Source organism: Meleagris gallopavo, chromosome 25 (genome assembly GCF_000146605.3).
Source record: "Meleagris gallopavo isolate NT-WF06-2002-E0010 breed Aviagen turkey brand Nicholas breeding stock chromosome 25, Turkey_5.1, whole genome shotgun sequence".
In the NCBI taxonomy this organism is placed as follows: Eukaryota; Metazoa; Chordata; class Aves; order Galliformes; family Phasianidae; genus Meleagris; species Meleagris gallopavo.
In genome coordinates this window covers 4,936,403-4,945,788 of record NC_015035.2, presented here as the reverse complement: position 1 = coordinate 4,945,788, position 9,386 = coordinate 4,936,403, and the positions used below count along the sequence as shown (strand labels likewise).

Genomic DNA, 9,386 nt, shown 5'->3' with positions numbered 1-9,386 from the left:
CGGAGGGAAGGGGCGGGCGGCGCGCGCCCCTCGCGTGGCTCTTAAAGGGACAGCGCCCCGGTGAGTGGGGGCCGCGGCGGGGGGGAAGGCCCGGGGTCCGGCACTGTGAGCGGGCCGCGCTGGTTGGGGTGGGGGCTGCCGGTCCGGAACTCCCCCCGAGCACCGTCCTGCTGCTTCCCGGTTATTGGCTGCCGGCGGGTCGCTGTGACCTCCCTCGTGCCCTGGTTTGTAGCTCGTTTCGCGTTCAGTCCCGTGTTCCTTCGGCCTTATTCCCCCTGAGGAGCGCGTCCCCGCCTTGCAGCCTGCAGATCTCCGTGCTTATTTAGAAACAGAACCTGGAAATCCCGTGTAGAATCGTTGCGCGGCGGGCAGCGGGAGCCTCTCTTGCTGGACAACGTCATGGCGAATTCGCATGGGATCTTCGGCAGTAATTAGCCTGAAGTTAATCAGAGACTCCAGCCCATGTCTGTTATTTACAAATGAATGTCGGCATGGAACTGAGCGGCCGCGGAGGTCTGGTGGGAGAATCAAGCTTCTAAAAGGTAGTTTGAAACAGCATCTTCTCCACCGCTCAAAGAGAGCAAAAAAAATAAAGTATTCTGTGGGAAAATGAGTGCAGGAAAGCCTCTGTGCCATTCCGTAGCGATAGGACCGCAGCTTGAAGTGCAGCCCCATCCCAAGAGGAACCGCTGGCTCCTCTTTTCTGTGCTGGGCTCCGGGCTGTCCCTGGGGATCGCAGTGCTGTGACACGCGATGTGCTGCCCGGTAACTCGCTGTAGAGCTGTGAGAATTATATTCTCACTATTGCAGCATTTTACTGCTGCTCCAATAGTAGAACGGCATGCGTGGTGCTGAGCGTCACTGCTGTGGGCCGGCAGGGTGAATGGTGCAGAACTGAAGCCGGGGTTTCTAACCTTGTTTTAATGGACCAACTTGTGTGCAGCTGCTCCCCACCGACTGCTGCTGAGCTCCCCGGCTGGAAGCAGCTCTGCCGTTCAGCCCAGCAGCGCTGCGGGAGGCGCGAGGCGGCGGCCATGTTCAGAGCGAGCAGGAAGTGAGCGCAGCCATGGCAGGCGAGGAGCGGGACTACAGCCTGACGGAGGAGCAGGAGGCTGTCAAGGCCAAATACCCCCCGGTCACCAAGAAGTACGAATGTGAGTGAAGTAACAGCACAGCAATACTGTACGTACGTACGTGTGTGTGTGTACGTACGTGTGTGTGTGTACGTACGTGTGTGTGTGTACGTACGTGTGTGTGTACGTACGTGTGTGTGTACAGAGCAGGAGGGGAAGAAGGAAATAGGATGAGCTTTTTAGGTGCTTGTGGGATTTTGCACTGTGGCAGTGCTGTGTGTTTAGGCTGTGGATGCATCTGGAGTTGAATAGTAGAGAGGAGAGAACTAGAATTGTTGTTATTGCAGGCAGTTGCTGTAAAGCTTCCTTTCCCCCCAGTGTCTCCTGAGAAGTGGCTGTCAGCACAAGGGCTGGCTTGGGGCACGGCAGCCCATGTGTCTGTTTGGAGGGGCAGTGCAGGAACGCGGTGACACATCACAACGGTTAACTTTGTTTCCATCATTGGAAAAGGTTTTCTTTTATATTCACTGGAATTTGTTTGCGTTAGTGACAGTTGTTGAGGAGCAGTTAATGTGTGTGAGCGGTCTGAACAGCCTCAGAATGAACCTTCAGTCGCAGCGGTCACAGGGAGGCTTATGTTCTATGTCCCAACATGGCTGTTTCTACCAACCTGGCTTTATTTTGCATTTCTCTGGATCCTTTAAAGAAATGCGAGTGATGTTTGTGTAAAACCTGATATGTGCTTGGGATGTTAAGCCTCATTAGTGAAGATTACTTTATATTTTGTATTATATACATTTTAAAATTCTCCTTGTGGCATTGTGGATGTCTGTGGGTGTGGGCAGGTTCACTTCTTCACTGAGCTGTAAAAGTTTGCAGATCTTCAGTCCTGCAGACGTCAGCAAAAACTATTCCTGGTGAAAGGTTTTTATTGCAGTTAGCCTGTAGCAGCATGTTGCATTGCAATAAGCACACAGTGCTGTACATGGAGAGTGCTGACAGAATTTGTGTTAAACGCTCTCTTTCTTCTGTTGAGCAGAAATAATGTGCTGTTTTTTCTATGATACCAGAAAATAGACACTCAGTTTTATGTCTCAAGATGAACCCACTAAGTTACTGTTATAACATCAATATCCAGAATTTTTTAATCTTTTAAAGTTGTATTTGTTGATGTCATGCCTTTATTTATTTATTTATTTATTTCTCCTTAGATTTGGATCACACAGCAGATGTGCAGTAAGTATGGGCAGCATTTCTGTTGTTTCCACTCCTGGGGGTGCATAGAACCACAAAGTTTATTTCTGATGCAGTTTTCTTGTGGTGCTTCTATTTAAGCCTCCGTTATTTGGGAGCGTCTTTTGAAATCTTTTAAACTCTTGTCATCAGATTTCATCCCAGCAGTTCATAGATATCCATTTACTACATTACAAAGGACACTCCTGTTGTCTGGTAAAATAAGAATTTTCCTTTTTCTCCTAAGAAATTCTTCTCATATACTGTAAGAAGAAAAATCTGTAATCTCCCCAAGTATCTAAGTTCAGACAAGCCTTTCTGTGTAGCAACCTCCTTTGCATTCGTTCTCACGTTCATATTTCTCACCTGCATAGTACAGTGGGATTTTGTGGTGACAGTGCAGTGAATTACGCTGTGTCTCTTCAGGCTACACGCATGGGGAGACACTTTGGAAGAAGCATTTGAGCAGTGCGCCATGGCCATGTTTGGCTACATGACTGACACAGAGACTGTGGAACCTCTGGATACTGTTGAAGTAGAAGCAGAAGGTAAAAACCACCCTGACTTTTATATTGGAACTGTAGGAACCCTGCTGGTGGAGTGTACCAAAATCTTCTGAGTCTTTAGATGTAGTTTTGTAGAAGTTAATGATAATGCAATTAAGGATTGGTAATTTGAATCGGGAGCTGTACGGCTGCTATGCTCATAAATATGTTAAACGTTTGGGTGTTCTTGCTGGGACAATCAGCTGACTGCCTTCTCTGCTTCAACCATGCAGGACATGATATGTTGTCCCTTCTCTTCCACTTCTTGGATGAGTGGTTGTATAAATTCAGCGCTAATGAGTTCTTTATACCCAGGGTAAGTGCCGCGTTTTGTTCTATTTCCATTTTGTAGGGCAAAGCTTTTCTCTGATAAGCCACTCTTGAATGCAGTGCCCTTTTAGGAAGAAAAAGGGACTCCGCAGATCACTTTGATGAAGCAGGGGAATAACACACAAAAGCACAAAGAGCTGAGAAGCAGACACTTAGCTTTGTTTCCACAAAGCCAGTCATTAGGCGTAGTCATTAGCAGTATGTATTTGAGAATACTGCAGTTTTCTGGGTTTAGGTTTCATTTAAACTGTGGAATATTCTTGTTAATTAGATTTAGTGCCTGAAGGTAGAAGGTGGCGACACACTTTTCCACTTGTTTTCTCTGCAGGAGGTGAAAGTGCTTTACATTGACCGAATGCAATTCAAAATAAGATCAATTGGGTGAGTTCATATGATCAATTGAGTAATTAATATCTTCCACTGATGACAAATGCTGCCCTCCAAGTCACTGTGAAGTACTGTGATGTGCTGGAGGTCACAGATACTTTCTAAAAAGGAGCTCTTATCCTTCCTTTGAGGTTTTAATTTAATTCTAACTGTCCAATGCTCATCAGTGAAACTAACTGTAATGTTTGATTAAATATTAACAGTGCAACCTCGTCTTTTCTTTTTGCCTTTAAAGGTGGGGAGAAGAGTTCTCTTTACTAAAACACCCCCAGGTACGCAGCAGTTCTTCTATATATTGCTTATGTTATAGGGTAGGACAGGAAGAGTGGATTCTTCTAAATCAAACCTCTCGAGATCCAAGTATAAACATGTCTGAATGGTATCACAGGCACTATTACCTTAAGATCTCACTTCCTGCAGTTTTTGTGAATGCATTTCTGAACTGTTGAGCTGATGCTTTCTCCACGATGGCAAACTCAGCAGTGGGCTTCCTTTTTTGTGATGCATGATAAAAAAGAGCCAGTCTATAGCCAGAATCTTTATGTGGGTTTGGTTCTCATACTCTTACCACAGCTTCTCGTTTAGTCCCTTTCTGCTTTCCCCCTCCATTCCCAAAAGAATTACGTGCAAGTCTTTACGTCTTAGTATGCCACTTAGGTATGTCAAATTCAAATATCAAATGTTGATTGCATGTCACAGATAAGAGGAAGAATTTGTAGTATTCAGGAAGCAATAAAATAAAGGAAGAAGGGAGTGGAGGGAAATTCTGATTGGCCAAGCTAAATAGGAATTACAGAACATTTAGAACAAACACCCCTAAAACATTTGGGGGAGAAAAACTGCCTAACATTTGTAGAAAGTGGTAAATATTATGTATCGTTACGAAGTGCTACAAGGTGTCATGTAGAAAATTGATGCCTTTGTGTCTTTTTGCTCTAGGGGACAGAGGTCAAAGCCATAACTTATTCAGCAATGCAGATCTGTGAAGAAGAAAAGCCAGAAGTCTTTGTCATCATTGATATTTAAAGCAAGTTTAACAAAGTGGATACTTGTCAGTGGCTGCCAAAGTCCCTTCAGGACTGTAACCCCCGGGAAGTGACCAAGGAATTAGCTAGTTCAAATCATAAATAGAAGAGACTTGTGGGGAATGTTATCCTGTACTTTCGTGTGAAGATGGTGAGCCAGACCAATGCCAGCCTGCCAGGACAGAAGTAGTTGGGTCTGGGGGGATTTGAGATGAGAGTTGTAGGGGATGGAAGTCCCTCAGGAACGCTGGTGGTTGGCTTTTAAGGCAGTGTATGAAGTAAATAAAAGACATCAGTGGAGCTGCTACAGCACTGCCTTTTTGTTGGGCAGCAGGAAAGTGTTGATCATGTGATTTCATGTGAAAATTTAACTGTAACAGTTATGAGCTGACATCCCTCTTTATATAATCTAAAGCTTCCAAGATACCTGTGGAGAGTCAACCTTCATGTAGGAAAGCTTCTCTTTGAAGGACCCCTGAGGAAGTACACCAATTATTAAAAAAAAATAAATAAATCATTCTTCTGAGAACTTTGTCATACCACCAGGTGGTGCTGATTTACCATAAATACTTTTCCAAGTGCAACCTTAATGCAGGTGGCTGCACATGGAATCCTTGCAGCTCGTTATGGCTGGGAAAAACAGCTTTTGTTGGCACTGAAAAGAGGTTGGCCGATTCTCTGCAGGTCTGCTCCAATCTAAGCCTTGTGAGAGCAGAATCTCTTCTTTTAGAAGGCAGTTTGGATCAGCTTTTGTTCTTTCAGAAAGGACAACTGAACACAAATGAGAGCCAGCTGTGTCAGATCTCACCACAGTGCCTTTGGGTGTGAGGGAGGGTCTGCCCTGCCCTGTGGTAAACCTATGGGTGCCTCACCTCTGTTTTGTTGTAAAGTCGTTTTAAGTCAGGTTTTAAAGGGATAAAATACAATCTGTCAATTGGAAGAACTTCTGTGTGAGTAATTATTGCTGGTGGTGTTTGAGTTTAATTAATTGCATTCATGCTTTGCTCTCCGCTACGGTGAGGAAAACCCTCCTTTAAATAAGGCTGGAGATGCATTTGTTTGCCAAATGTACAGAAATGAGGATTTTCACTCAGGACGAACCCCGGGCTCCGCGGTGCCAGGCTGTAACACGGGGCGGTGCCCGCGCTGTGAAGAAGGAGCGAGGCCCAGCCTTTCGCCGCCCCACCTCATAGCGAAGCCCCCAGAGCGCTGCGGTGGGCGGGAAAGCGCACTGCCACCACCCGAGCCCTCAGCGGCCGCTCCGCCACCTCATTGGCTAGCTGAATCAGGTGACTGGGAACAGCCAATCAGGCGTCGAGTGTGAGGCTGCCTTCCATGGACCCTGAGGCGGGGGCGCCGCGGGGCGTTGGGGGCAGAACCGTGGGGGGGCGGCTGTTCCTTCTGCCCAACCCCTTAAAACGAGAGCGGAGCGGGGAGGATTCTGTTTTTCTCACTCCTTTCTTAAGAAACTTCCTAAGTGTATATATGTTGTTAATTACACTGTCAACAAAAGTGTTTTATGCTTTCTAGATGCAGGCTTTTGTAAGACTTTCCCAACGCAAATTATCCATAGCTGTGTGCTCGTTTGTTTTTAATCTGTACACTGTAGCACCTTCCTTGTAGAAAGGTTTATATTTTCATTATGAACAGAAGCTCTGAGTAAAGCTCTGTCAAAATGCAAAGCAATTCTTCTAAGCAGTTTGCAGGCAGTAGGTGACTTCTGGGTGATGTTTAGGAGCTGCTGGGTGTTCAGAAGCACAAACCAACATGTTCGGAGTCCATATTTTGCTTCTTGCAACAGAATTTTAGCAGCATTTAATATTAATGAAACTAACAAACCAGAATTAGCTGGTAGAACACGGGCAATTTAATCTGGAATGCAGCAATAAGGAATATACAAATTATCTACCTAAGATTCGGTTTCACCTTCTCATCCGTCTCGCCTGCAGTGCCATCGGCACCACGTCGGACAACCAAATCATACGGCTCCTCCTCCCCTGCGTCACCATCCGACCTCTGATCCTCCTCCAAAGCCCACCTGGAATGTTTGCTCCCCCCAGAGCCGGCAGGGCAGCGTTCTGCGCCCGCTCCTTCGGGGCTGCCCTCGGGGCTGGTCCCTGTCAGACATTTGTGGCACAGCCTGTAGCGCCGCGTTCCCTGCTGCACAACGCAGCCCGTCTGCTCGCTCACCTGGCGCTTGCACTTCCTGCAGATGAGTTTGCCAGCTTGATGTATCTAAAGAGGTTTAGAATTTGAAAGTGTCAGTGTTCGTCCAGTAACATTCCCATCAGAAACAAAAACATCACTGAGCCACTCTAAAAAGTAAAAAAGTTTGCCAATTTAAACAATTGAAGTTGTGGCGACGCTGGTTCTAGCGATGGCTGAGCAGCGGCACCGATGGAACCCCGCGCTTTTTCCCCAGGCCCCGGGCTGCCGTACCGTTTGGAAGTGGTTCCGCAGGTGCTCCAGCCGGGTGAACCTCTTCCCACACGCCTCACACGGGTACGGCCGCTCCCCGGTGTGGCACCGCAGGTGGCGCTTCAGGTCAGCGCGGCGCTTCACCGTGTGCGTGCAGAACGGGCACTTGAACCGCAGGCGAGGCAGGGCATCTGTTATGGGGGAACACAGCTCACGCATCAGTGGCTTTTTGTAATCGTTCTGCTATTTCTAAGCTTAAATCAGCAGCAGTTCATTTTTCCTTTGGTTTGTCACTGAACAGAAAAAATCCAAACCTATAGTTCCCCCCCCCAAACTACTAATTATTCATTGAGTATACTTGGGATTTGATGGTGTATTCTGTCTTCTCCATGTACTTTTTAGACAGACATATGATCACAAGTAATTACATTATGCACTGTCATCTGACTCTTTCAGCAAGTAGTACTTCATAAATATTTACCATCTCTGCGATATATTAGGATGCATAACATCGTAACCTTGTGCCACTGTAATAAGCTATAAGCATGCTAAGTTAGTTTCCAATATGATGTGCATAAGAATTCATCAGTTGATGAACTGCTGTCAGTTCATCAGGAGCTGAGACATTTTATGTAGTGTGACCACACCATCTCCAAGTTTTGGTTTGGACCTCACGGAAATGCAGTATTGTTCCAATGACAGGAGAGCAGAGAAAACCACAAGAGTGATTCAGTCCCTCAGCTCCAAGTCAACTGCAGCTCTCCAAGCTTTGTTCGGCTCAATTTGGGGCCAAATAATCAGACATCTTATTTTAACCTCACTCAATACCTGGGTCAGGCTCCGATTCTAATTCTCACCCCTTGTTTCTGGCCTTAGAGCCTTACATTCTGCTAGGCACTACAACAGAGCAGATCAAGAAGGCAACCAACAGGACATCAGTTATCAGGACATCAGCTTATGAAATTCTCTCATCTCACTTCCTCTAAGTAACGACAGACTTTGCAAAATCAAATGTACTGTTTACCTTCATTCCAACTACTCATAACACCTAAAACTGTGGGCACTGAGCTGTACAGTTCTTCTGCTTTTAATTCCATGAACTCAGAAGTTTGTGCCAGTTCTTCCAGCTGAGCCACAGACCACCTCTTGGGTGTCACTTCTGATTCCTGGTCATATCCATCATCATCGCGATCAACGTCATTCTCGGCATCAAATTCAGCCTCCTCTTTAGCTCGAGAGCCATGGCTGCAATCTGACGCGTTACAGCCCTCAGCCCCAGCTTTACTTGCTCTGCACTGCACAAACTCACGTGTCTGTGACAGCCCCAAGTGCTTCCGGCGCTTCCTGGCCGAGCCCTGCTTTCTGCCCCTCTTTGAGAGCTGCGTTTCTGCCCGCTGAAGGATCACCTGTGAGGACAGATAAGTGCTGTAACTGCTCCAGGAATTCTCATTCGCCACATCTGCCTTTTCATCTGGAATGGAATAGGAGCGCCTTGGGTTGCTCTTTGCTTTCCTCCTTGAACGATAAAGCGATGCGTGAGCGGGTTCACCGTTTGTGCTTTTGGCTGAAAGGCCCAGGTAGTGATCCTTCTCCTTCTCATTAATATCCAGAGACGACTTAATGAACGTCTTACAGACATTAAGGATGTCTGTCATCTGCAGGTAGCTGGCTGCCGACATGACCTCTATCACGTTTTGACCCGTTAGGGGCAATATTCCTGAGTACACAAAGTCCAGGATAACCATAAACGTCTCTGGAGAGAAGACCTCGAAGGTGGCTACAGTGGGCTGGCTCGTGTCCTTGGAGCTCTGCGAGAGGAGCATCTTGAAGTACCCGCTGCTGGCAAACAGCACATTTCGGTGTGCTTTGAACACCTTCCCCTCCACCAGGATGCTGCAGTCGCAGAACAAGTCCTGCTTCCGTTGTTCATTCAGCTGCTCCAGGAGCTGAAACTGGTGGGACGAAATCTCCATTCCAATAAGGGAGCGCCGGAAAGTTCCTCTAAAGCACAAAACAAACGTAAGCATGACAACGCAGAACCAAATTGATGGGTGTGAATCCTATTCTAAGAGATGAGCCCTGTATTTTAAAATATTAAAGCTCTGCATATTATCAATACCTAACACAGCTACAACTCCGCACACATCTCCGCACCATTCAGTAACAGACCGCAGGAAATCAACTGTGAAAGAGGCGAGGAGATCGGTAAGAATAGCGCGCGTCCTCTAAGACTGCGTCCAGGGGAGCGTGAGCGGCTCAAAGGCCGAGAAACGGAGCCGGGGCGGCGGCGGCGCGGGCAGGGAGCGACGAGGGCTTCCGGCTGGGCGCTGCCGAACCTGAGCAGGGCGAACCCGAACCGCGCGCGAAGGCGGCGG

General features: G+C 47.1%; 2 protein-coding genes across 4 annotated transcripts; one reads left to right on the top strand and one right to left on the bottom strand.

The window, feature by feature from the left end:
- Positions 1-5,536, top strand: ZBTB8OS (zinc finger and BTB domain containing 8 opposite strand). 3 transcript variants are annotated; one of them, XM_019622707.2, is made up of 9 exons: positions 82-224; positions 333-542; positions 944-1,154; positions 2,285-2,309; positions 2,733-2,854; positions 3,085-3,167; positions 3,510-3,562; positions 3,804-3,840; positions 4,508-5,536. In XM_019622707.2, exons 3-9 carry the CDS (start codon positions 1,067-1,069, stop codon positions 4,592-4,594), a joined length of 495 nt encoding a protein of 164 aa, XP_019478252.1. In that variant the 5' UTR covers positions 82-224; positions 333-542; positions 944-1,066; the 3' UTR covers positions 4,595-5,536. The 3 variants fall into 3 exon arrangements, with proteins under 3 accessions (XP_010721769.1, XP_019478252.1, XP_019478254.1); XM_010723467.2 differs by lacking the exons at positions 82-224; positions 333-542 and adding an exon at positions 1-60; XM_019622709.2 differs by lacking the exons at positions 82-224; positions 333-542 and having other exon boundaries at positions 1,074-1,182.
- Positions 5,537-6,437: 901 nt separating this feature from the next.
- LOC104914321 (zinc finger and BTB domain-containing protein 8A-like) lies at positions 6,438-9,361 on the bottom strand. Its single transcript, XM_010723465.3, has 4 exons — positions 9,131-9,361; positions 8,036-9,012; positions 7,033-7,202; positions 6,438-6,828 (listed from the first exon to the last, which is right to left on the bottom strand). Exons 1-4 carry the CDS (start codon positions 9,166-9,168, stop codon positions 6,499-6,501), a joined length of 1,515 nt encoding a protein of 504 aa, XP_010721767.1. The 5' UTR covers positions 9,169-9,361; the 3' UTR covers positions 6,438-6,498.
- Between the last annotated feature and the right edge of the window lie 25 nt (positions 9,362-9,386).